At 44.3% G+C, this 27,912-nt stretch overlaps 1 protein-coding gene across 10 annotated transcripts in view; it reads left to right on the forward strand.

Annotated features, from left to right (window-relative positions):
* The window catches only part of CEP128 (centrosomal protein 128), a 432,173-nt gene that overhangs the window by 77,071 nt on the left and 327,190 nt on the right, over positions 1 to 27,912 (forward strand). For all 10 annotated transcript variants that reach the window (XR_005597581.1, XR_005597582.1, XR_005597583.1 and 7 more), the window contains 4 exons: positions 14,110 to 14,196; positions 16,355 to 16,429; positions 20,191 to 20,323; positions 22,460 to 22,620. Coding sequence is in view for 7 of the 10 variants with exons in the window: in XM_039534734.1 (XP_039390668.1) it covers positions 14,110 to 14,196; positions 16,355 to 16,429; positions 20,191 to 20,323; positions 22,460 to 22,620 (456 nt within the window). In the remaining 3 variants the exon portion in view is untranslated. The remainder of the gene's footprint in view (positions 1 to 14,109; positions 14,197 to 16,354; positions 16,430 to 20,190; positions 20,324 to 22,459; positions 22,621 to 27,912) is intronic.

Raw genomic sequence — 27,912 nt, forward strand, 5'->3', positions numbered from 1 at the left:
ACAGAAGCAACAAAATGTGCAATCAATCCTCTTGCAATTCTTCTTCCCGCTCCCACACCACTTGCTTACTACATGCTGCCTTACTGAGAATACAAGCTCTTTGGCAAAAAGACTTGTCTGTTTATATTTTGTTAAAATGCTGTGTGCATCACTGGCACCATATGAATCAAAATAGTTCTTCGAGTGCTTGCTTGTGTCCATTACATGCTAGGTGTGTGCATGCCGCTTGCACTGTTGCTGGAGATTTTTCTGTTAGTGGTATCTGTTGGGTCAGCTCTAGCGCCCTCTGGAGCTGCACGTGTATGCACTGGTGTAACACTGGTGTACCCCAAAGCAACACCCTGGCACCCCATATTTGCCATGGTGATATGATTATGATGTGTTTTGTACAAAGCATGCCTTGTGAGGTATCATTTTAAGTCTTGATCTGTTGAACATTAATATCCTGTTGGATTGTATGTGCTATCATTGTACGTGAAGTTATGAAGTTTTGCAGTGTGTGTGTTACTGAAATATGTTGTAAGTTGGAAACACTCAAAACCAGCCTTTGAGGTACAACAATGGGGCAGACACAGATGATGGCCCATTAAGGAGAATACACACTCTCAAAGATTACCTCAGAAACTGTATACAATGGAGACCTCTCAAAGAGAGCCGATAGACAATGGAGACTGCTTGACTCACATCATAGCAAAAGATCTTTCCAGCAAGCTGGAAGAACCTATAAAGGAGGGGAAGTACATCATCAGACTTTGGCTTTGACTCCTGGCCCCAGCAACTCTAAGCCAGCCCTGGCGACCCCATTAAAATGGGGTCTTGACCCGCTTTGGGGTCCTGACCCCCAGTTTGAGAACCGCTGGTTTAGTTTGTATAGTTTTTGCAAGTTGTGATAGTGTATATAGTTCCTGTTTTCAAAGGACTTTTTGCCCCAGGAGCTGGGCATGCCACAGTCCCTGGACTTCAAGCCTTGTGCCTCTTGTGGAAATCTTATGCCTGTGGGTGACTTGCATTCAAGTTGCTTAAGTGCTTGGGGGATTCTCATGTAAAGGACAAGTGCAAAATCTGTCAGGACTTCAGATCCCACATTAAGAAGGACCGAGACATCAGACTAAAGACTATCCTCATGAAAGCCACCCTCAGATCCGTCTCAGAACTGAGCCACTCCTATTCAACGTCAAGTACTTCGGCATTGATGTGAAGCACTCCCCCGGCACTGAATTCTTCTCAGCACTCTTCTCCGTCCCTGATGCTGAGGAAGAAGCACAAAAAGCAGCGCATTGAGAGAGGGTGCTCACCAGTGCAGATGAGAGATAGGCAGGGAGAGTGAGTGAGACCCATGCCAGGCCACTCTCAGGGCCGGTGCAACCCATTAGGCAACCTAGGCAGTCACCAGCATTTGGGGGGCGGCATTCGGGTCCTTCGGCGGCAACTGCGGCGGCTGGATCTTTGGCCGCCCAGGTTGTCATCTGCATTTAGGCGGGGGGCGCGGGGAGGGCCGCCTGCAGCAAGTAAGGGGGGGCGCAGCATGCAGGGAAACAGCTCCCCGCCCCAGCTCAACTCTGCTCCACCTCCTCCCCTGAGCACGTCGCCCCGCTCTGCTTCTCTCCCTCCCAGGCTTGCGGCACCAAACAGCTGATTGGCGTCGCAAACCTGGGAGGCGGGAGAAGTGGAGCGGCGATGGTGTGCTCGGGGAGGAGGAGGAGCAGAGGTGAGCTGGGGCGGGGAGCTGCTGCACGGCTCCCCAGGCCGGGGGGAACAGCCGCGTGGTGGGGCACCTCAGGGCGGAGGTGGGGAACTGCCACAGGGGGGGCGCCTCAGGGCGGGGAGGGGCGGAGAGCTGCTACAGAGCTCGTGGGGGGGCACAAGGTGGAAGTTTCGCCTAGGGCACGAAACATCCTTGCACCCGCCCTGGCCACTCTTCTACCCCTGGACCCGCATTGGCACCATCGACAATGGAGTTGAGTCCAGAGCGGGAACCTCCGATGACACCAGGGAGCCAACATGGTACGGGTGGACTGAAAGTGCTGTCAGTCCCAGAGGCCTTCCAGGCAGCTAAGGATCTTCTCTCTCTTCCGGTCTCTCCAACCCCATCCGGAAGCAGGAGGGAACAGGTTGCGTCAGGTGCCTTCCTGGCACCGGGTCTCCTGGCACCATCCAGGGGCAAGTCCTACCTGATCCCAGCATCCCACTCCCCGGCACACCACTAGTCCCTGGAACCCCAACACTGGATGGAAACGGAAGCAGATACCTTGGTTCCCGAGAACGGAATCCTCTTTGGAGTCCAAAGGAAAACCCTATGTATTGCCAAAAGCCCACCACAAGTACCCAGCCTACACCCCACCAAACTTCACTGTTGGTCCCCCTGTGGGCCTCTGGCCCGTGTGTCACTGGCCAATGCAGTGACCCTACTGGAACTCCTGGGGGTTCCCTTAGTACTGGGGCCTGCCTCCCACTGCTCCTACTCGGTGGCCTCAGAGAGATAGGCTACTGATCCCTCCGGCTCAGCACCGGATCAAGACTCCAGTACTGGCCCCGGTACTAAAATCCAGGACATGCCTCCAGTGGACATAGCTGAAGAAGAGGAAGGAGCTCCTCCTCTGGTGCAAACATCCTCCTCCTGCCCCCCAAGATGAGGCTGTTTCAGGTCCCAGCAGCCTACTTCCCCAGGATGACTTCAGGGCCCATGAGGACCTTCTGAAGTGGGTCACTTCAATCCTGGGCTTGGAGATAGAAGAGCTCAGCGACATCACACAGCCTCATTGATGTCCTGACTGCAGCAGCTCCATCCAAAGTGGCCCTGCCCATCAATGAGTCGGTGATGGGACCAGTCAAGGCCCTATGGCAAACTCCTCCTTCTCTGGTTCCCACTTCAAAGAGGCAGAAAAAAAGTATTATGTTCCAGCAAGTGGGTTCAGTTACCGTACTTGCACGCTCCCCCTGGGTCCCTGAGGTTGTCTTCAGCTAACAAACGGGCCAGGCAGGGCCAGTCGAGTGCTACTCTGAAACAAACATACACTAAGAAACTCCTTTCAGAAGAAAGGTTTATTCCACGTGTAGCCTACAACTGCATATGCCAATCAGCAAGCTTTACTTGGGAGATAAGATTTTAATCTATGAGCCTCCCTGAATAAGTTCAAAGACTCCCTGCCTTGAGTCAGAACAGGAGTTTGTGGGTAAGAACATGCCAGGACCTCTCTTTAGGTGGTTCTGGATGCTGCTGACTTGGGCCTGGTCTTCACTAGCTGGAGGGGTGGGGGAGGATTGATCTAAGATACGCAACTTCAGCTACAAGAATAGCGTAGCTGAAGTCAACATATCTTAGATTGACTTACCTCCTGTCCTCACGGCACGGGATCGACGGCCGCGGCTCCCATGTCGACTCCGCTTCCGCCTCTCGCCCTGGTGGAATTCCGGAGTCCACAGGGACCGTGTTCGGGGATCGATTTATCACGTCTAGATGAGACGCGATAAATCAATCCCCGATAGATCAATCGCTACCCGCCGATCTGGCGGGTAGTGTGGACGTACCCTTGGTGTCCAAGACAATGGCCACTGTGGTCACCATGAGGCGCTCTTCCTGGTTCCAGTCCTCCAGCCTTCCCCACAATTCAGGACCTCCCATTTGAAGGCTCCTCCCTTTTTGCGGAGCAGACAGACACGAGACTTCATGGACTGAAGGACTCAAGGGCCACCCTATGATCCTTAGGCCTGTACGCTCTGTCTGCCTTGAGAAAACACTTCAGGTTGCAGCAGCCTCCTGGATTCTCGGGATCTCCAAAACAGGAGCCCTACAAAAGAAAGGGCAGAGGTTATAAAAGGCTCCAACCACTCCTGCATATCTTAGCCTCCCAATCAGGGCCTTAGAGATACTTTTGTAGCAGGCCTTTTGAAGGTGCGTGTGAGGGCGCTGTACCAGTTGCCATTTCAGATCTGCCTCCCCTTTAATTTTTGGAATGTCTGTCTCTCTTCGGCCCTGCTTGGGCATACATAACATTGGATTGATGGTTCCTGAGTACAGTGACAGTTGGATATACCCTTCAGTTTTTATCCACCCCTCCCTGCCAGCTTCCACCCCCATCTTGGATCTCTATCCCCTCAATGGATATGTCAAGAAACTGAGATTCTCCATGGGCTCCCTGGCTTCCATCATTCCCTCCCTGGACCCAGGAAACTGGTACGCTGCCCTTGACTTAAAGAAAACATACTTGCACATTTCTATCTTCCGTGGCCACAGAAAATTTCTTAAGTTTGTAATGTGTCATTGCCACTATTAATTCCCTTCCCTTCCCTTCAGTCTATTGGCAGCCTTAAGGATTTTTATGACATGTATGGCGGTTATAGCAGCCTTCCTCAGGTGGTGAGATGTTCAGGTCTACCCGTACCTCAATGATTGATTGATCAAAGGTTGGCCGCAGGCTAAAGTGCAAGACAGCATCAGCATAGTCTGAACCACTTTCAGGGTGCTGGGCCTGCTGATAAATGAGCAGAATTCAACTCTTTTCCTGGTTCAGAGAATGGAATTTATTGGGGTTCTGCTTGACTTGACCCAAGCCTGGACCTTCCTCCTAGAGAACCCACTTTCAGACCATGGCAAACCTGATATCCAAGGTAATGGTCCATCCAAATATGACAGCTCGAGTGGTCCTCAGGCTACTGGGTCTCATGGTGGCTTGCGCTTATGTGGTTCAATATGCAAGGCTGCTCCTCAGTGTCCCCACCACCCCTGATGTGGCTAGCATCAGTGTACTCCCCAAGCACTGCAGACACCACTTGGACTTAGTACTTATGGTATTCCCCCTGCATCCTGGTCCTCACCTCCCAGGGCTGGTGGAGAGAACCCAGGTTAGTAATAAAGGGGGTGCCCTTCGTTGCCTCACAATTGTTGGTGTCTTTAGTCTTGGATACGTCAAACATATGGTGGGGAGTCCATCTCAATACCTCAGGACTCGGCCTCTGGTCCTGGGAAGAATTCCCTCTTCACATAAACATCAGGGATCTCATGACAGTGCGCCTGGCATGCTAAGTGTTTCTTCCCTAAGTCTCAGGCAAGGTGATTCAAGTTCTGAGAGACCATACAGCGGTCATGTTCTATATCAACAAGCAAGGAGGGGCTCAATCCTTTACCCTGTGTCAGGAGGCCATTGGTCTATGAGACTTCTGTGTGAAACACTCCGTTCATCTTGAGATGTCTCATCTCCCAGGAGCCTGGAACATATTGGCGAATCATTTCAGTTGGTCCTTCTCCTCTCACCACAAGTGGCGTCTTCATCCAGAGTTCATCAGTGTCATCTTCCAAAAGTTGGGGCCTTCTCAGGTGAACCTGTTGCCACCAGGCAGAACAGAAAATGCCATTAGTTATGTTTGCTGTGCAGGCTCCCTGTCCAACACCTTCCTGCTCTTGTGGTCAGACTGACTACTATATGTCTTTCTTCCAATCCCCTTGCTTCACAGGGTTCTTCTGAAAATCAAACGGGACAAGGCAGGAATCTTCCTAATAGCCTCAGAGTAGCCATGCCAGCATTGGTTTGGCATGCTTCTGGACCTCTTGGTAGCAGTGCCACTCTCGCTCCCACTCTACCTAGACTTGATTTCACAAGACCATGGCCAGTTGCTTCACCCAAACATTGCTTCCCTGCACTTGACTGCATGGATGCTTCATGGCTGAACCCTGAAGAAGGCCTGCTAGGAACAAGTTCATAATGTCTTGCTAGCTAGTAGGAAGCCTTCCACCAGGGCTACCTACTTGGCCAAGTGGAAACGTTTCACTTGTTGAGCCTCCGAACGGGATCTCTCTCCATCTTGATCTTCTCTTCAGTTGATCTTGGATTATTTGCTCCACCTAAAGCAGCAAGGTCTAGCACACTCGTCTATTAAGGTTCATTTGGCAGCCATCTCAGCCTTCCACCCTGCAGTAAATGGCATATCAGTGTTTTCTCACAAAATCATGGTCCAGTTTCTCCAGAGGTTGGAAAGACTCTGTCCTCAAGTTTGCGAACCCCTCTCCCCCCATCCGCCATGGGACTTAAAGCTGGTCCTATCAAGGCTTACTTTTGAGCAGTTAATGTTGTGCTCGCAACTATTTCTCTCTTGGAAGATTGCCTTCCTAGTGGTGATTACCTCGGCCAGAAGAGTCTCTGAGATCAGGGCCCTTACGTCAGAACCACCTTATCCCGGTGTTCTTCAAGGACAAGGGCCAACTGTGCCCATATCCAGCTTTCCTGGCAAAGGTGGTGTCACAATTCCACAACAACCAGGTCATCCTTCAACTTCTCTTCTTCCCAAAACCTAAAAAAAGCTCTGAGGAACAACTGCTTCATGTGTTGGATGTTAGGCAGGCCCTCAACTTTTATATTGAGAAGACTAAGCCTTTCCACAAATCCACACAACTCTGTGTAGCAATAGCAGAAAGGATAAGCAGGCTACCTGTGTCAACCCAAAAAATCTCATCCTGGATAACTGCCTATATTTGGGCTTGCTACGAGCAGGCAAGCATCCCGCCTCTGGCCATTGTGACTGCTCAATCCACAAGAGCCCAGGCATCGTCAGCAGTGTTTCTTTTGCAGGTACCAATCCAGGACATCTGCAGAGCCACAACCTGGTCGTCGGTTCGTACCTTCGAATCCCACTATGCCATCACCCAACAGGCCTAAGATGATGCCAGTTTTGGGAGAGCAGCGTTGCAGTCAGCACATCCATGAACTCTGAGCCCAGCTCCTGGGGTATTGCTTGTGGATCACCTAGGATGCACTGGACATGAGCAAGCACTTGAAGAAAAAATGGTTACTAACCTTTTGTAACTGTTCTTTGAGGTGTGTTTGCCACATCCATTCCATAACCCATTCTCCTACCCTCTGTCGGAGTTACTGGCAAAAAGGAACTGAGAGGGTGTGGGTTTGACAGTGTCCCTTATACCCGTGCATTTGCATGCAACTCCAGAGGGTGCTAGAGCCAGCCCAATGGATACTAATAAGGGAAAAATCTCTGGCAACAGTGCATGCAGTGTACACACACCTAACATGGAATGGACATGAGCAACACATCTTGAAGAACAATCGTTTCAAAAGGATAATAACCTTTTTTTGCTACCTATTCTAGCTCAGGCTAGAGATAGAGGCATGTTTTTATACCACAAAGCCAGGAGTACAGTTTTGGATCAATGGTCAGAGTTTTCCATTCTTCTAATAAGTGCAGTGGAGTAGGAGGCCCAATGGCATATTTCTTTGGTAGCAACTTGCAAGGTTGGTTTTCTTCAGTCCCTTGTAAATGTAATACTCTTTTGGTTATTCCAGACACATCTTTTTTTCTCACCTAGCTTTAAATTTATATAAATATTCTGAGTTATAAAATAATATTTTATTTGGCCCAAATGATAAGTGGTTTACCTGCTTATTGTGATAATCTCTTCTCAAATTGCGTTTCAGTAGATGACATAAGAACTTTCTAAACTGATTCTACCATCTCTGCCTTAAGGAATTCTTTCACAAGAAACATGTCACCACCCACAACTATCACATCCCTACCAACAGTCATATAAGAAAAAAGAATCATCTGTCTGGACATCTCCAGTGGACAGAACCACACATTAGAACATTACATTGGTTGCTTCAGCAAATAAATAAATAAATTGTGAAATCCTCAACCAACATTACATTCACCACAATCTCTCCACCACCAAAAGGATTTCTATTCAGCCCCTGAAATTCAGCCACCAGGTAGTGATTGAACCAGCAGACAATACAGACACCATCATAGTCCTCAAAATTCATTCATCTCTTTGTCACCCACAACATCTTTACATTTTACAACAAATACTTGTCCAAACCATGGGAACAGACATGGGTATTAGGATGGCTCCCCAATATGACACTCTCTTCATGGGCCACCTCAAGGCGGAATTTCTGGAAAAATGCACACGAAACCAGCAATATACATGAGGCACATCAATGATAGTTTACGTCATCTATCCAGAGCAGGGGCGGCTCTAGGCACCAGCGCGGCAAGCAGGCGCTTGGGGCGGCGGGGGGGGGGCGGGGCTGGTGCGGCTACGGCCGCGCATGCCTGCCGGCGGTCCACCGAGCGAGGGAGCGAGGACCTGCCGCAGGGCGACGCGCGCGGCGGTCCCCTCTTCCCCGCCCCTCGCTCGCTCCCCGAGCGCGTGCGCGCGCCTGTGGCCGCCCCGGCCCCCGCTCGGGTGCGCACCAGGGGCAGGCACGTCGGGAGCGAGCTCGAGACCGAAGAGGAGGAGACCCGCGCGGGAGCGCGAAGGCGGCGCCCGCGCGGCGTGCGTGATAGCTCCGCCCCTGATCCAGAGGAAGAAAATATCTCATAGATTTCCACCACTATATCAACAACCACTGCCCATCCATCAAATTCTTTCTAGAACACTCCTTTATCAGCATCACCTGGACACCATGATCTGTTTCAACAATGAAACCTACAAATGACTATACAAAAGAAACCCATGTATCACCACACTTACCTTCAGAGATTCAGTAATCAGCCCAGCCACACTAATAAATCTGTTATCTACAGCCAGGCACTCAGCTATCATAGAATTTGTGAGGTAGAGAAAGTCTGGGATACATACCTAACCACATGTAAAACTGCCACACAAATACACTGGAAGAATCTGCTTCAGTAGAGGGGGAAAAGAATCCCTATTGATTGTACACCACTAGTTGTTACCTACCACCTTACACTAGAACCCATATGTGGTATCATCAAACAATTACAACCCATGCTTGATGGGGACCACAACTTTAAAAAATTCTTTCCCAAACCCCTCTTCTGGCTTCAAACAACCCCTACAACCTCACCAAGCTCATCATCAGAAGCAAGCTTTCCACAGACAAGAGCACACCAACTCAAAGTGGCACCAGCTCCTGCAATAACAACAGATGGAAAATCTGCAGTCATATCTCCATTGCTAGGATGATCCATACCCCCACCCCAATACACCTTTTAAGATCCATGGGTCCTACACATTCCTATCACAACATGTGGTGTAACTCATCCAGTGCATCAGATGCTCCAACAACTGTTATCAGAGTAAACTGAGACACAAGGCCGTCCTTAGGCATATGCAGCTGCGTAGGGCACCCAAAAATTTGGGGCACCCCTGGGTCTTAATGTCCACCCACCTGCGCCTTCCTATCCTTGTTCTGACCCTTCCTGCAGGCTCCTGCCACAGCTGGCTGCTGCAGTCTGGTGAGTCTTCCTCCAGAGGGGATCTAGTTCTTAAAAGTGAAAAAGCCTTCCTGCCTGCCAGACTTATTAGCACAACATTGAAACTGTTAAAGAGCCATTCAAATGGTAATGAAGCCATTTAACAGACATTTGCCAACCCCCAGGTATATACTGTCAGTTTCTGAATGTACTGACAAAAACAGTTGTGCATTATGGTAATATTTACTCAGAACATGTTACTCTACAGGACCTTAGTTTAAAATTTGCTTTCAAAATATTTCATTAGTGTGTTGCTGAAGATTATAAAATCATATCTCTAAAAAAATCCTTGTATAGATTTTTAGATGCACAATCTGAGTATTCATCTTTAGCCTTAAATGTTTGGATCTTCAGCCATATAGTTTTTTTTTTTAAATACTTCAAAAGACCACCCTTATCTAAAATACATATGCGAGCCCGGGCTGCTGTCGGGCATAGGGTCACCAGTTTAATAATACTGCATAGGGCCCCATAAATCCTCAGGACGGCCCTGCTGAGGCAATAACTATGCTCTCAAAGGAACTCACACAGAAAAATGATAAAAGAAAAACACCCAGTTACTTGCGAGTGAACACTGTTCATAAGGTAATCACTTCACTTCTTGCCTCTCAGTCCTTGACCTCAAAGGAAACCTGCACAACACCTTCAAAAGAAAGGCCTGAGAGCTAAAATATGTAACTCTTCTAGACACTAAAAAGCATGGACTTAACAGAGACACTGGTTTTATGGCTCATTACAAAAATTTGTGATTCACGTTACTGCCTGCTAATCCTCAATTGCCCACTTCATTGTAAGTGGTCTCCTATAGCACTTGTGAACCCCTTATGCTTAACAATTTGTCCCACCTTGTATTTAGCTCAGACACTCTAGTTACTTTCTCCAGACCTGAGAGAGAACTCTGTAAAGCTCAAAAGCTTGTCCATTCTATCAAGATAAGTTGGTCCAATAAAAGATATTATGTCACCTACCTGTCTCTGAACTTATAACATTAACATGCAAAGATAACAAAATATTTGTTTCCATAAACATCTTTTCATTCAAATACGCATGAAAAGGCCATTCTTTCTAGCCCATACTCAGTAAGAGTTGGCTTTACCTTTGTCAGAAAGAAGTAGGTTGAACAGAGCAAGGATAGCATTGTAATAAATAAGAGCAGTTGAATTATCAGAAGTTTTCAGATGCAATCTAGTGTGTGAGCCTTTAAGGTGATATTTTAAAAACTAATGGTCCGTCTGTCTGCTTTGCACAGACTTTAATATTCTGATAGTGGGGTTCATACAAACAGTTAGTTTGCCTAGATACAATTGACCAAATGTTCCCTTTCCCCAACTGTTTTGCATTTTGCTCTATTAACTGGTTGCCTAGTTGGTTCCACCCTGAAGTAGCTGCATTTGCAGTTGAAGAGATTTATGAGTATGAGAGTTCCTTTAATTTTCTTTATTTTAATGTCACTTTCTTTTCTATGATTTTTGGCTCTTTCATATGCCTGTTACGTTTCTTTAAATTGAAATATTTATGGACTATTTATTTTTACTATACCAGGAAAATAAAATAGAGCAGCATATTTGTAATACCAGTGTAATACCAGTGCTTTTTTAAATTTTATGTTATTGCTGTTTAATGGCCTAAATATCATTCAGCACGTCAAGGCCGATTCCCCACTCTTGCACTTTGAGTGCAGAAGATGGGGACCCGCAAGGATTTAAAAAATTAATACTGGCCACTCCAGGCTTGTATTAAACTCCTGAGATTACAGCTTTTCTCTGACCTTGGCTTGGTAAATGCTGCCACCACCCAAAAGCAAAACCCCTTTTGGAACCAGAAAGGCGCACTTGTGAATTCTTTCCTGTTCTACATACGTAATTAAGGAAAACTGTATTAAGTAATTGAGACATAGGGGCAGAATGAAGTTTACAAATTTAGCTTTAGCTGAGACATTTAACATTTGAATGCTTAACATTGCATTAACTTAGTCTTTTGTCTTCAAAGTCTATGTGCAGACATATATCATTATGGCAGCATTTGAAGCAGTTATCCGAGCAAGTGGTAGATCTGGAAATTAATTTTTTTAAATTGTAATTTAAAGCAAAATTAGAAGAAAAGTATTTTTAGAGAATATGTAAATGTGAGATTTCAGATTCATCAACCTCATGTTTACATTAGCGTAATATTCAACAATTTGAGTTGTTTATAATGGAAATATGCAAATTTAAAGAAAAACTGTTATTAAATATTTAAATATGCCCCAGGGGCCTTCCATTAAGGCTCTAAGCTGTTGCTGTAATTTTAAAGCATTTTAAAGACAACATGCATATCAGATCAGGGCATACATTGCTTTATATCTTAACCACTTTAAAGTAAAAACAAACTATAAGGGGCAAAATAATACATAAACTCCTATTTTGCTTTGTTTTGTACTTACTATGAGTTTGTGGGATGAGTATGCAAATAAATAGCATCATATAAATGAGTGTTATCCAAATAAGCTGCATTTTTATGAAATGCTGTGAATTGCACAATACCTAAGGCTTTACATAGCATAATTTTCAGGATCCTAGCTCTCTTGTAGATCAGTCAGTTTTAGTATCTAATGCCTTATGCTTAACTATCTGTCCCACCTTGTATTTAGCTGTGACACTCTGATTACTTTTTTCAAACCTGAAGAAGAGCTCTGTGCAGCTTGAAAGCTTATCTCTTCCATTAATGAAAGTTAGTCCATTAAAAGATATTACCTCATCCACTTTGTTTCTCTCATATACTGGGACAACATGGCTATAACAACACTGCAAACAACATATCTAGTATCTTGTCATTTTCGTTTCAGAGGAAATAGAGAGGAGGAAGTTTTGGACTATAACCAGTGGGTAGACTGAGTTCAATGACACACACAACCATATTTTGAAAGTTCTCGGAAAAACTATGTTTTAGGAAAATCAGTTGTCCCTTTTTATATTGAAAACCCCCACAGGAAAACTTAAGTTTCTCTTTTAGAAACAAACCAAACATACACACATGCACACACATACACTTGTCTCTGCAAAGGCAAGAGTTTGCCCTTAAAACGTCACAATTTTCTGCGATGAAAATTAGGGAGATGTTGGTAGTGTTCTGAGTAACCTCTGGGGAGGAATGGCAACTTCTGCTCCTCTCTCATGTTGACTTCTCCATTAATATAGCTTTTAGTATTTAATTTTTATTTTTAAAAAATACAAAAGGTATGAGACGAATCCCCCTGCTGGGATTCTACTTCATTAAATACAAATAAACTTAAAATCAGGTCTCTGTCCTAGGACTCAGGGATTGCATAGCCCTCCTTCTCAGGGCCTGTGATTCTCTGGGAGCTCCTCTCTAGTAGGAGAGCTATTCTCTCTGTGAATACCTCCCTGTAACTGAGCCTGATGGCCATTTTCAGGCTGAGGTGCTTGTTACTCAGCTACCTAGATAGGCTTCTTCCCCTTAAATTAACTTGTCATGGATAACCTCGGCCTGGACTCACCTTAAAGGAGCCATCGACCCTGTGACACTATAGTTGTAGATACTAAAGCTATCATAATTCTGTCTTGCTGTGTGCACTCATGCATGTCTGTATTTGTGTGTGTAACAGCATATGCAGTCTGAAGTAATGCACATGCACAAGGGAGTTGGGTTGTAACTGCTGCAGAAATCTTAACTTTGAACACCTAACTCTTGTGTGGGTTTGAACTCTTAAGTAGATTGCATGAACATATTTTTTTAATTGATATACTGCTCGGTATTTATCAGCACTGACCCGGTCACCATTGTACCTAAGTATCTTTTTAATTGAAATACAATAAATTTAGTCTCCTTTCTCAGCCAGTAAGATAAATAGCTTGATTAACTCTCAGAATTGTTTTTATTTGTCATTGTGTAAATGTGCTTTTTTGAGTGAAGAACTTTTTGAGGGAAAACTAAGTTGAAGAAATGAGCTCTTAAAGTGATGAAGTCTGTGATAATTCTTCTATCTTGTTGGAACAATTTTCATAGTTTAGATCCAGCTGCTGTGAAAATTTTGTTTCCACGTGCTCAAGCGTTCTACTGGTGGTCATCAGTTCCATTGTTCTGGTTGTACACAGCTATTGCAGGAGTTCATGGTCACTTTAGAAGGGCTTTGGATATGAAGATAGAGACCTTGAACTGAACTTTTCATTAGTTCCACAATGAATTCAGAAAGCAGATGTTTGTGGTAAACTGTTACTAAGCAGAATAGATACTGTATCTTTGGATTTTGTAGGAGGTAGAGTTTTAGATTGGTGTCTTCATTCCAAGATACGAGGTGAAATTATCAACCTTTGAAGTAATGAATGTGTGGAACATTGTGGGCGGGTCTGTATTTGATAGGATAAAGTGCAGACATCTCTCCAGTTATATAGATAGAGGTGGGTATCTTGCCGCTATTCAGGTTCAGCTTTAGTATCTAATAATGTTTTCCTTAGTACTGGTCATAATTAATGTAAGTACATAGTACTTGCTACTACCAGCATATTTTAGGTGGGGTAGTAGGTTTCCCATGTCAAAGAAAGTGTTAATATTTGTAGGGGAACTATGCTTCTATTCTTTATCCATGCAGGAAAGGCAAGGGTCAACCTTTGGAGTCTGGAAGTTTATAGATTAGAAGGATGCCAAGGTCAATCTTGTCTCTGCACTCATAAGTATTTTGTGTGTGTGTGTGTGTAATAAATATCTCCCCCAGTAAGAGAGATTATATTGTTTTTGTTTAGAAATTTTAAGCATAGACAAAAATACTTATAACTTATTTTTTTCTTAATAAATGTACCAGCTGATATTTTATATTTCAGTAGATTTTATAAATGAGGTTTTGGTAACTCTGCTGTAATAAAATGCACAATATTTCCCCCCTTTAAGGCTTTAAGGAAACGAGATGCTAAAGCTGATGAAATGGAAGGACTGATGAAAAATAAACTTTTGAAATCTGAAAATGAAAAGAGCAAAGTAAGAATTTAATTTTTTCTTTTTTAAATTATTTTTTAAAATCAGTTTTCAGTGTAGTCTTTTTCTGTTGTGATCGTTTCCAACTGCTTGTGGTCTAGAATAATGTTTCTCAACCTTTTTGATACGAAGGACTGGCTTGCTGCCTTCCTAAACTGTGTCAGGGAGATCTCAGGGACTGGTGCCGGTTCACAGACTGTCATTGAGAAACACTGGTCTAGAATGTTCAGTCTCTTATGTTTTGTTTAAGGCCACATCTTGCTTCTTTTGTAAGAGGCAATAGCAGTGTGAAATCCCGTGTTTTTAGTTTTTAAAAACTTTTTAGCACCATACACTGCAAAGTCGGCCAAAACTGAACTCTTCGTCTTCCCTCCAAAGCCCTCATTTCTACCCTTCTTTTTTGTTATTGTTGACAACACCAGCAACCCCCCAGTCAGTCAAGCCTGTAGTTTAGGGATTACTTTGACACTTCCCTTCACCTTGCCCCACACAGCTAAACCATGTACAAAGTTATTGGCTTCCTACTTCACAACAACTCTAATATCTGACATATTATTTACGTCCTTGCAGCTCACTCTCTCATCTGGATTATTTCCCATTTTGATTATTAAAATCTCCTCTTCCTCTTCCTGGCCTCTCTGACACCCATATAACTCTCCTACAGTCCATAGAAATGCTGCTGTTAAGATTAGCTTCTTTGCCAGTAGTTTTACCATGCCACCCCTTTTTGTATCTCTCCACTGGCTACCCTTTCTCCACTGCATAAAGTTCAGATTTGTTATCAATGCCTTCAAAGCTTTGCTCTTCCCTGCTATATCCACCTATGTATTGTTTAACATTCTCCTACCTACTCTGCTCTGCCATTAATACCAGGCTTGTTTGCCTATTTATCAGCTTCTCTGATAAACCTTTCTGTGCCACCCTCCATGCTGCCATTTAGGCAAATACAATTTTCTCTATCCAAAAATAACTTTGCCTCCAGAGAGGGTCTCAATAGAGTAGTTACAGGGATGAATTAACTGCACCATACACCGAAGATTAAATGCATTAGTACTGATGGAAATTGAACATCCATTTGATTTATTATTTCTGGTAGTGCCCATAAAGTGCTAGCTTCTCCTTCCCATCATCATATTTAAGGTAGATATTTTAATTGCATAGAAGTCTGGACACTTTTATAATTTACATTTTCAGGCTAGTATTTTTTTTTCCTCTTCTGTATTTAAAACATTAGGAGCAGAGTAACAGGAGTAATTAAACCCAGGTTTCCATCAGAACGTTGCAGAGCACTGTCAGTAGACCATCAGGCGAAGCATCAACTATATGCACTTTTTAAAGTTTTTATAAATGAAACATGCAGCAACAAGAATTTTTATTTTTAAAAGTCATTTTCAGATCATATAACACTATCAGTCTATTACCTTTCAGTCTAAAATGTTACACTTTTCTTCTTGGCCCTGGAGCAGTACTTTTTTTGAAGCTTGACTAAAAACAATTCAGCATTTTGTTGTTATCTACCGCATAGTATGGAATTGCACAGTCAAGGTAACAAAACAGTTTAATGACAACACGAAGAGAAAAAAATGGAACCCCTTCCCCCACCCTCGGTCTTTCTTTAAAAATGAGTATCATATTATCTCGGACCAAGTTTTGTTATATATCAGTCATTATTCCATAGTTATTGTGTGGTATGGCTAAAAGGCAGAATTAAAATGGTTGAGTGCCCTACTTGTGCATTTTCATATTTTAACATGTTTGGATTTCTTTTAAACATAATCTTTTACTCTGAATTTCCCGAGTTTTTAATTCTTATTTTTTGGATAATTGTGTCATCTTTCTAAAGCAATTTATCCTAAATTAGTGATATGTGCTCTCAGTTTTAACTCCCATTTTAACATTATTTTAGTTTGGGAATGCATACGCCATTTTGTAGCTACAGGTGGTAGTACAGAGTTTATATGAGATAAATGATTACATACTGCATGATAAATTTATAAACTGTTTCATTGTAATAATTGTATAACACAGTTTGCTTTACATGTTCAGGGTTAGAAGTATAAGAAATTATTTTTAAATACAAGTTTAGTTTTAAATATTTAAAATATTTTAGTACCAGGATGAATGTGTAACTTTGTCTCATCATCCTTAATCAAATTATAAGCTTGAGCAGGAGTTGGAGCGGGCCCAGAGGAAGTTAGATCAGTCAGAAGACAGTCGAGAAGCTCTCCTGCATCAGGTAACAACTTTCATGCCATGAAAATCCTCCTCCTTTCATATTAAGCTAGGCTTAAGCCTGTCTCTTTTATCTTGCTGTCAGTTACTCTAATAACAACATTACATAAGAGCATATGAAAAATGGGAGCTTCTCAGCATTAAAAATAGTCACTAAAGCCATTCCTTCAATGGCATTATGTCATGTTCATATTTACCGAAGCTCCTTCAGTGTCTAGTCTTGGTGTGTGTTATAAAAATAGACTGGATCAAGAAGACAAACTACTCCCGAGAGCTTCATTTGTCGCAGACATCCAGCTGGGGGATGAAGAAATATATATAATACATTATGTAGGCATTTGCATTTCTAAGTGTCTCTGAATGCATTACTGTCTCAAACACACTTTTTTCTGTGTGTACTTTTTATCCTCCGGCTTTTTAAATAGTTGAGTTGTTTACATTGGATAAACACATGCACTGTTTTAGGTGCATTTCAGAGAGTGTTTTTGCATATTGTGTATTTGTAACTGTTCTGTGATATGCAGTACATAGTATTGTTGATAGTCAGTGACTCCAGACATCAGAGTGGTATAGAAACACTTGCTACAATAGAAATATAGTAAAAATACTATGCAAACTGTCTATATTTGGGCCTGAACAAGGCACACTGAAACTGTTGAATCTGAAAGACCCGGGAATCCAATATAGCATCAGAAACAATGAGGAGTCCGGTGGCACCTTAAGAACTAATAGATTTATTTGGGCATAAGCTTTCGTGGGTCAAAAACTCACTTCTTCAGATTCATGGAGTGAAAATTGCAGATACAGGCATAAATATATATTGGCACATGAAGAGAAGGGAGTTACCTAACAAGTGGAGAACCAGTGTTGAAGGCCAATTCAGTCAGGGTGGATGTGGTCAACTCCCAATAATTGATGAGGAGATGTCAATACCAAGAGAGGGGAAATTGACTGGACTTCTACATAGAGTGCTTCCGCAGATGTGCGCAGGCTGAAATTGTGAACAAACAGCATCACTTGCCCCATAAATTCAGCTGTACAGAACACAATGCCATCCACAGCCTCAGAAACAACTCTGACATAATCAAAGGGGCTGACAAAGGGGGTGCTGTGGTCATCATGAACTGGTTGGATTATGAACAGAAGGCAGCCAGGCAACTCTCCAACACCACATTCTACAGGCCACTATCCTCCAATCCCACTGAGGAGTATCAAAAGAAACTACACCGTCTGCTCAGGAAACTCCCTGCTACAGCATGGGAACAAATCAACACAGACACACCCCTAGAAACCCGACTTAGGGGTATTCTATCTGCTATCCAAGATTCATAAACCTGGAAATCCTGGACACCCCATCATCTCAGGCATTGGTTACTCTTACAGCAGGATTATCTGACTATTTAGACTCTCTCCTCAGACCCTACGCTGCTTCTTTGAGTGGTTGCTCATGTGTATTCCACAATAGGTGTGCGTGCTCGCCACATGCACCGGTGCTGGAAGTTTTTCCTGTAGCAGTACCCATTGGGAATCGTCCCTAGCGACCCCTGGAGTGGTGCCTCCGTGGCGTGGTATAAGGGGCACTGCCCACTCCCCCCACCCTCAGTTCCTTCTTGCTGCCAGTGAAGGTGCTTCGGAACTGCTCTGCTCCAGCTTCTCTGCAGCTTTCCTCCAGAACTCTTGTTTGTTCAGTAGAGTAGTATCTGTTGTTGAAGTAGTTAGATTAGTTTAGTTTAGTGCTCCCGGACCGGGGCATGCCCCGGGTTTTAAGTTGTGCAACACTTGTAGGCGACTGATGCCAGTGAGTGATCTGCACACAAACTGTTTACGCTTTCTGGGTGAAACCCATCTCAGCAAGATTTGCAGGTCTTTCAAGCCTTGGACCAAGAGAGAAAGAGACATTCAGCTCCGGACTATCCTGATGGTGTCGGCATTGACCCTGACTCTGGCGCGCCGCTCCGAGTCGGCACCAGGTACTGCAGTGTCGGTGCGCAGCTATCCATCAGTACCATCTACCAGTCGGCACCGATCCCTATCCATGGGGCACTCCAAGAAGGTTAAGAAGAGGACTGCCGTGGCACCCAAGGAAAACTGGGGGAGAGGCTAGACCCATGTTGGTCAGTCCTCGGTCCCCATCGGCCTCCAGGCCTCCCACTCAGGTTGAGCGGAATAGCCCAGACCATTCTGAGCAGGCTTCCCCAGATGTCCGGATGCCCGCTTCGCCAAAGGCCCTGCAAGCAGCCCGGAACGTTATGTCCATGCCGGTACCAGAACACATTGCCTTCTCTGTCCCCATATCTACTCTAGGACCCAGCCACACCATCAGGGGCTCATTCACCTGCACATCTACTAATGGGATATATGCCATCATGTGCCAGCAATGCCCTTCTGCCATGTACACTGGCCAAACTGGACAGTCGCTACATAAAAGGATAAATGTTCACAAATAAGACATCAGAAATCGTAACATACAAAAGCCAGTAGGAGAACACTTCAATCTCCCTGGACATTCAATAACAGATTTAAGGGTAGCCATTCTTCAACACAAAATCTTCAAAAACAAACTTCAAAGAGAAACTGCAGAGCTCCAGTTCATTTGCAAACTTAACACCATTAATTTGGGCTTGAATAGGGACTGGCAGTGGCTGGCTCACTACATCATCATTTTTCCCTTTCTTGATATTGACACCTCCTCATCAGTTATTGGGAGTAGATCACATCCACCCTGACTGAATTGGCCTTCAACACTGGTTCTCCACTTGTAAGGTAACTCCCTTCCCTTCATTTGCCAATATATATTTATGCCTGTATCTGCAATTTTCACACCATGCATCTGAAGAAGTGGGTTTTTTACCCACGAAAGCTTATGCCCAAATAAATCTCTTAGTCTTTAAGGTACCACCAGACTTCTTGTTGTTTTTGTGGATACAGACTAACATGGCTACCTCTCTGATATTTTATAGCATCAGAAACTCTCCCTATTTACTCAGTGCTTTACCTTCCCCCTCTTTTTTGGAGAGCTAGAAAAAGAGATGAAATTGGTTGAGGGGGATTTGGGGCTCAGTTCCATTAGCATTCATTGTTTGACTTTTGTTAGCATTTTCAACTCAGAAATCTGTACTGTTGTTTTATTTTGAACTCAGCCCATTGTGTGCAGGTATCTCAGAAGATGTAATGTCTCATACATGCTGAAATACCTAGGCACAGTGAGGTGGATTAAGAATAATATTTCTTGCTTTAATTCTGGTTCTGTGCTTGGCTTGTTATAACACACACGTTAATGGTGCTCTATCAAATGTTCTTTGTATTGTTAATATTGTACAGTATTGTTAATATGTGACATACAATACATTGAGAAAGAAAATGAAAGTGAGCTGCAGAATCCTCTTATACTAAAGAAGCATTGATATGTTAATATCACACTTCTGATGACTGCAATCAGCCTGCCCCCGAATCAGAGATAGAGATAGAATAAGCTAATTACAGCATGTGAGAATGATTAGAACATGGCTTGATTTAGATTAAAGCCTTTCCTTGCAACTGCCAATGTGATGATTTATACTAGCTCATCTGGTGTTTTGATTATCCCTTTCTGACCATATCTAGGAATGAACTTTCATTTCTTTTATGCTTGCCCTCTCTGAGCACTTAGGGATCTGCTAAAGAAGTGGTAATTATATCAAGTCTTTTAATGTTTATGGTGTTTGGTAGAATTGTTTGCATTTTTGTTTTGTTTTATTAAATGTTTGGTACTTGTCTATTTGTTAGATTGAAGATCTCCATTCACAATTACTGAGAGCAGAAGCGGACCGTGTGGATTTGCAGCATCAAGTTTCACAGGTTGCCATGCACCGCCAAAGCTGCCATGATGAGCAAGAGGACGACAGGAGAATTAGATCAGGTACAACCTTTTCCTGTTTTTTGGGACATAAATTTATGACTTTGCAAGAGAAAGATCTCTGTCTTTGAGTTATAATCTAGATCCTCTGTTGGTTGAACTAATACAGCTAGTTATCTTCTTGGCTCAATTAACTTTTGTTTGTACTGGTGTCAGATGTTAGTAGCTAAGTAGTTATGAGAAACAAAAGTTATGAGAAGACTGAAATATATTATCTTCATATTGATTATTTTAAAAAAAAATCAAAATTTATAGGATTATTAAATTGAGCAGCATCAATGGTTTCTTCACAGAAGAGAAATTTTGAACCGTTTTCATAGTATCAAAAGATTTACATAAAAATTTTGGTAGTCTTTTTCTGAAATATTGGTATTTCTACCTATCGTGAGGTTAACTCTTGACATATTGCAGCATAGTGCAAGATTCACCTCTCTGTGTAGATTTTTCCTTAATTAAGAAGGCTGCTAAACTGCCTGTTAAACCTCCAAATTATCCTTCAGTAATGACAACTTATTCTAGGGAGAAGTAGAGAATATAAAGAGAACATGAGTACTTGTGGCACCTTAGAGACTAACAAATTTATTTGAGCATAAGCTTTCGTGGGCTACAGCCCACTTCTTTGGATGAAGTGGGCTGTAGCCCACGAAAGTTTATGCTCAAATAAATTTGTTAGTCTCTAAGGAGCCGAAAGTACTCCTGTTCTTTTTGCGGATACAGACTAACATGGCTGCTACTCTGAAACCTGTAGAGAATATAGTTTCAATCACATTCAGTTAATGCTTGTATTTGCGACATCTTAGAAATGTGAAAATAGGTCATGGTATTCAGAATTTTAAAAATATATTTAAAATCTCAAGAGGTAATTGCATAGTAGGCTATAATGTCTCTAAAGTATTTTTGGATAAAAAATTACAAATTGATCTGTATTTGAACTCTCTAACTGCATCTTGACTTGTGTGATTTTAAAAAAAGTCAATATCTTCTGGAGTCACTATGGTCTATCATTTATAGTGACACACTTCTGTGTGATTTAGGTGGTCTCTAGGGTAGGTTCAATATCCCAATGAATCTTTCATCAGCTTGGTTAAGTCCTACTTTCTATTTTTGTAACTTCATATTACAGATGCTTAATTCCTCTTGCATCCAGACAGATTCTCATGGTCATTAAAATGGAGTTGTGATTCCATGTTTATAAAAATCTTCCCTTCCTCAGAAAACTGAAGAACCTATAGTCCTGTATCAAATACTTTATTTTTTTCAGAAGAGGGTGAATTGTTAGCCATTTTTGAACCACCTGATAAAGTGACCATTTTGCTTAAAATTAAACTTATTTGTACATTTAAAATTCCTTTCCACCACTTGTTTTGCAATTATAATAACTATGCTATAGAAAGTTGCTATAAAAATGCAAAGAAAGAAACAAAACCTGTTCTGGAGCAATTTTACCAAAAAGAGGAATAGACCTTTAAACAAACATTTCAACAGAAAGTAGTCTGGGGATAGAGGAGAGAGTCATGCAAAGGGGTAGGGACTGAGGTTTTCTGAATTTCTAATGGGTTATAAACTGAAGAACCTTGATTGTCAGCTGAGGAACAGCTGATATAATCACTGCAATTTTTAGTTAGAAATTTACCTTATAAGTTCTGGATAAGAATGGAATCTTCACATACTTATCTAGATATAGTAAAAAGTGATACATTGGGACAATTTTTTATGAAGTACTCTTCTCTAATGGTATAGCATCCAGATCTTGTGACTTTACCTTAATGTGGTTAAATTTTGGCTCTGTTGGAAGTCAATGGTAAAACTCCCATTTCATCCAGGTTTTTTTCACTCCTAAAATAAATCTGCCTACAAAGGAGAAATAGAACATGAAATGACTTGGCTGCAATGAATAGAAGGCTAATATCTTCCTAGCTATGAAATCATATTTTTAACTTTCAGTAACTTCTGGTTATACACTGATAAAATCAATAGCTGTGGGGTATTCATATGTTCCCATTAATACCCCATAATTTATATGGGAAGAACAAAATAGTACTGCAAAGATAGGAATTAGAAATTTAATTTCTAGATTTTAGTACTTTCATTTGGCATATCAATTCTGTTTGTTCACAAATGGCTCACACTGTTTTGTAGTTGTTGAAAGGTCTGAGCGGGAGAAGCAAGAGTTGGAGAAACAGATCCTGGAATTAAGAGCAAAGCTGAGTCATAGTGCTGTCATGTCAGAGGTAGAGGAGCTGAAGCGATGCATAGAGCACAAGGATAAAGAGAAAGCACAACTTGCAATGCACATACAGGTAACATTTTCTTTATAAGTGATTTCCCATGTGTTTGTGGTAGGTGATGTGCTAGGTTGGGTGGTGACATAAATCTCCAAAACAAATATTCCAGTGATACTCAGATCTTAGTGGTTCAGAAGCCATATTAGCGGTTAACATTAAAAAAGAGAGCCACAGTAATGTGAATTTATTGTTCTTCGAGTGATTGCTCCTATGCATTCCAGTTAGGTGTGCGCGCGCCGCGTGCACGCTCGTCGGAAGATTTTTACCCTAGCAACACTCGGTGGGTCGGCTGGGTGCCCCCTGGAGTGGCGCCGCTATAGCGCTAGATATATACCCCAGTCGACCCGTCCGCTCCTCAGTTCCTTCTTACCGCCCGTGACGGTCATTGGAACAGTGGAGTGCATAGTTGTCCTCCACAGCCCTAGCTTCTCTCTGCTTTCTTTCTCATACTTGTTGTATATAGTTCTTAAAATATAGTTAGGTTAGTTTAAATAGTTTGTTGTACTTAGTGTTAGTTAGGGGAAATCGAGGGGCTAAGCCCTTCTTTTTCCCAACCCGGTGCGGGCTCATGCCAAAGGCACCGGGATTTAAGCCGTGCTCGGCCTGCCTGTGGCTGATGCCGATTGGAGACCCCCACGATTCCTGCCTGCGGTGCTTAGGAGAGTCTCATCTTGCAGATAAGTGCCACATTTGCAAGTCCTTTAAACCAAGGACAAAAAAGGAACGGGACTTTCGTTTGAAGCAGCTCCTGATGGAGTCGGCACTTAGCCCTGCGGTGCCGACACCGGCTGCTCCACAGACCTCTTCAGTGCGGAGCGCTCCAGCGGTTCCTGGCCGTTCCGGTACTGAGGCCACGACGAAGCAGCAGCCGGCACCGGCCCCCCGGCACTGTTCCCTCTCTCCCTCGAGGAAACGTAAGGCTGCACAGACGTCCTCCAAGGTCTCTGGTTCAGGACCTCTCGCCTGACCTCCGGCACCGGCGCCCCCGGCACCGACTCCGACAGCAGATCTACCGTGCGCTGTACCGTTGACTCCAGCACCGCAAGGGCCGTTGAGTCCGGTACCTCCTTACTCCCCGGTGCATACCGCGGTCGAGCTTGCTCTCCCGTCGACACCTGAAACCTTTTCGACGGCAAGAGAGCTGATAGCGTTGACGGAGTCAATGCATCCTCAACCCCCGGCACCGCCGGTGCGGGTTGTTAAGTCAGTGGGCAAGCCGGCTGTAATGAGGCCTCCTTCCCCTGACAGGCAGGACAGACGGTACTCCAGGTCCCTGTCCCGGAGACGTTCACGTTCACGCCGCTCCAGATCTCGGCACCGCTCGCAGTCCCGGTACCGCTCTCCATCGCGGTACCAGTCGTACTCGCGGAGGCGGTACCGGTCCCGGTTTCCTGGCAGGCGCTATCGGCACCGATCCGGCTCTCGGTACCGGTCCTCCCGCAGCTGCTCCCACCGTCGGGACTCGAGATCCCGGTCGACCTCCTGGCACCGGCACAGTCGATGGTCCCAGTCTCATTCCCGGCACCGCGAAGGCCGGCACCATTCCCCGGCACCGTCCAGGGACAGACCGGCGGCGTCGACGGTGCAGTCACACAGCCTCTCTGCACCGCCGTGGCCTTCGAGACAGCCGTCTGTCTCCTCTCAGGCCGACAGCGCAGCTGATCAGCGCACCGAGTCTCAAGGGCAAGACCAGGGACCTCCTCAATGGGGCTTCTGGACTCCAGGGGCCTACCATGAGACTCAAGGAGTGCCCTTTTCCACTCAGCGCTCCAGGACATCCGACCACAGGGTGCCTGAGGCTACGGTCAGCAGACCTACTCCCACAGCCGTGGTAGAGGGGCCGCTGACATCCGTAGATGCGGAGCATCCCCCCGTCGAGGAGGCCCCGCAGTAGCTCGCTGAAACCCCGCAGGACACTCTCGTCTCGGGCCTGTCATCCTCTTCCTCCCCGGATGAGGCAGTGGCAGGGGCGTCCGCCTTGGGCCCTCCCCCGATCAACCTTCGGGCCCATCAGGACTTGTTGCGACGGGTGGCCCAAAACATAAATCTGCCAGTTGAGGAGGTGGCAGAAGATGACAATCGGAGCGGATGCGCCTCTTCGTGTAGCCCTGCCCTTTATCCGCACTATCCAGCGGAATGCGGATACTGTTTGGCAGCTTCCATCCCTCCGACCGCTCGGGGGGTGGAAAGAAAATACTCGGTCCTGTCCAAGGGATATGAGTACCTATACACGCACCCAGCTCCATGTTCCTTGGTGGTCCAGTCGGTTAACGACCGTGAGCGACATGGCCAGCAAGTGCCAGCGCCTAAATCCAAAGAAGCGCGGCGCATGGACCTTTTGGGCCGTAAGGTCTATTCGGCTGGTGGCCTCCAGTTAAGAGTCGCCAACCAACTGGCTCTCCTCAGCAGGTACACCTATAACACCTTGGTGTCCCTCTCAAAGTTCTCTGAGCTTGTGCCATCCGACTCCCGGCCTGAGTTCGCGGCCCTGGTTGAGGAGGGTAAGAAAGCGTCCCGGTTGGCCCTCCAAGCCTCTCTGGACTCTGCAGATTCGGGAGCCAGGACTTTGGCCTCTGGAGTGACCATGAGGAGAATTTCGTGGCTTCAGGCCTCCACGTTGCCGCCGGAGGTCCAACACACCATCCAGGTTCCGGCTGGTCATCTCTCCGCTCACTCTACAAGAGTGCAAGCCTCTTCTGCCGCCTTCCTGGCCCATGTCCCCATTCAGGACATCTGTCGAGCGGCGACCTGGTCGTCAATTCACACCTTTGCTTCCCACTACGCACTGGTGCAACAGTCCAGAGAGGATGCAGCCTTTGGCTCAGCAGTCTTACACTCTGCCATGTCTCACTCCGACCCCACCGCCTAGGTAAGGCTTGGGAATCACCTAACTGGAATGCATAGGAGCAATCACTCGAAGAAGAAAAGACGGTTACTCACCGTTGTAACTGTTGTTCTTCGAGATGTGTTGCTCCTATCCATTCCAGACCCGCCCTCCTTCCCCACTGTCGGAGTAGCCGGCAAGAAGGAACTGAGGAGCGGACAGGTCGGCTGGGGTATATATCTAGCGCTATAGCGGCGCCACTCCAGGGGGCGCCCAGCCGACCCACCGAGTGTTGCTAGGGTAAAAATCTTCCGACGAGCGTGCACGCCTAAGTGGAATGGATAGGAGCAACACATCTCGAAGAACAACAGTTACAACGGTGAGTAACCGTCTTTTTCATTTACTATTTTTATGTATATACAGGCTGGCCCCAGAACAGATGGTGCCCCAGGTGAAGAGCATCTTAGGTGCTCTCCCTCCATTTGTTAAACTTTTGAATGCCTTATTTTTTTATTGCTTTTGTAGCCCATTTCATGACTTTGATACACGATTTGCATGCATGATTTATCACTGTCTCATAAAATGACAAATCTGTACGCTAGGATCTGTAAATGATGCCATATGTAAGCAAATAAAAAGAATTGTTTATAGAAACTTTTTTTTTAATTTTAAGAATAACTGAAATGTACTAGCATGAAGAAATTGAACTGTGCACCAACACTGACTGGACCAGTATTAAATAGTGTTTACAGTAGGTGACACTATCTAATGTTAGCCCTATCCTTGAGTTCAAAAAGCTTCTCTACTCGCCTTTTGCCCTTCCGAACTGAAGCACAGCATCAGAGATCCAAAGACTGGACAATGCCATTTTCAAGCAATAGAACAGCAAGCAATGTCATTTTCTTCATTAGCCATCGGCAATTTAATACGTTTTAATGAGCTCGAGCTTCAAAAAACTGCGCTTACCACTTGCGACTATGACCGGCAGCGTGAGCAGAATCCTCAAAGTATCGACACGTTGGGAAAAGTGTTCTCCAGCTCTGCATCATGACTTATTAGAAGAACTTGGAGTGGAGAGTGCTTCCTTTGTTGCAAAATGTGATCGTTGTTGTCCAGTTCAACACAGAGGTTTTCATCATTGACATCTGAACATTCCCCATGTGTTAGTCTGGTGAAGGTCCGTACAATTGTTCAAGTGTTTTCCTAAGGTCATACAAAAACTTTGAGGTCTTTTTGTGGTACTTCATTTGTCCAGACCTTTCTTTGATGGACACTTGAGCAGTGTCAACAAGCAACCAAAAAACCACCTCCTTGAATTTTTCATCCAAGCTTCCTATCACCATATCTCTGCCCTTGTAACCAAGCTGTTTCTTCTTACGATGAATATGAGTTTCCTTAAAGTCAGGCTCAACTCCTAAGTTTTCTGCCATTTCTGTGATGACATTTCAGCTGTAATGGCATGTTCAAATCTGTTGTCTCTGGAGGCCACAATGAAATCAAGTCCGCTTCTCATCAAAGTAATAGTGGTCACAATGTCCATCTACTGAGTTTGTAATGCATTACTTACAACATTGACTTGGAACAGGATATCATGCTAAATCACAATTGAGACCAGAAATTTGAAGTCATTGATCTGGTTTACTGGGCTTTGTGCCTTGTGTTGGATTCTGGCCTCTACTCAACTGCGCCAGTTCCATCAGGGCATCATAAACAACAGTCACGTGGTATCTCACTGACCTTACGTTGTCAATGCAACTCTCTCAGCGAGTGTCACTTAGTGGCTTCATGGTCAGATTTGTGACATTGTGATATCTACCACCTGATAGTTGATGCTGAAAACAAGACACACATTCTTTGCAGTACTCCAAAGAGAGATACTGAATCTAAAGAAGATGACGCTGCATCTGACATAACCAGGGTGAGGGAATAGCAGCCGTGAGGCATAAAGAAAGCTCTTGGATTCAAGTCAAGGATCCTTGTGTAGCTCCACTGTTTCTTCCTTTCATGTTTGTGCCGTTGTCGTAGCCTTGGCCATGGCAATCCAGAAGCTTTATTTTATTCTCATTCCAAACGTTCATAAACAGTTCTGGTAGGCTTTTCCAGTAGAGATGTCCAGACCGGAAAGAGATCAAGTGTTCTTTTACTTGGACACCCATTCTTGTCAACAAATGTTACTGTAAATGGCATCATTTTTTACTGTGACTAATGTCTGTAGTGCAGTCCATTATTACAGTGTAGTACTACTTTACTTTGCTTTGCTGAGCTGCATCAATATGTTGTTAAGCACCTTCCTTGCCATAAAGTCGATCAATTAGTTTTGAATTGTTTTGCTGCAGTAATGGTCCATAGCTTCTTTACAAACTAGTTGATGTAGGTGCTTACACATGACATCGTCGTATTTCCCAAGGAGCTCTACCAAACCAAGGAAATTACCTTTCTGTTCAGTGAACAATATATCAGACGAGCCCCAGAAAGCCAAATTA

This window comes from Mauremys reevesii, linkage group 4 (assembly GCF_016161935.1).
Source record: "Mauremys reevesii isolate NIE-2019 linkage group 4, ASM1616193v1, whole genome shotgun sequence".
In the NCBI taxonomy this organism is placed as follows: domain Eukaryota; kingdom Metazoa; phylum Chordata; order Testudines; family Geoemydidae; genus Mauremys; species Mauremys reevesii.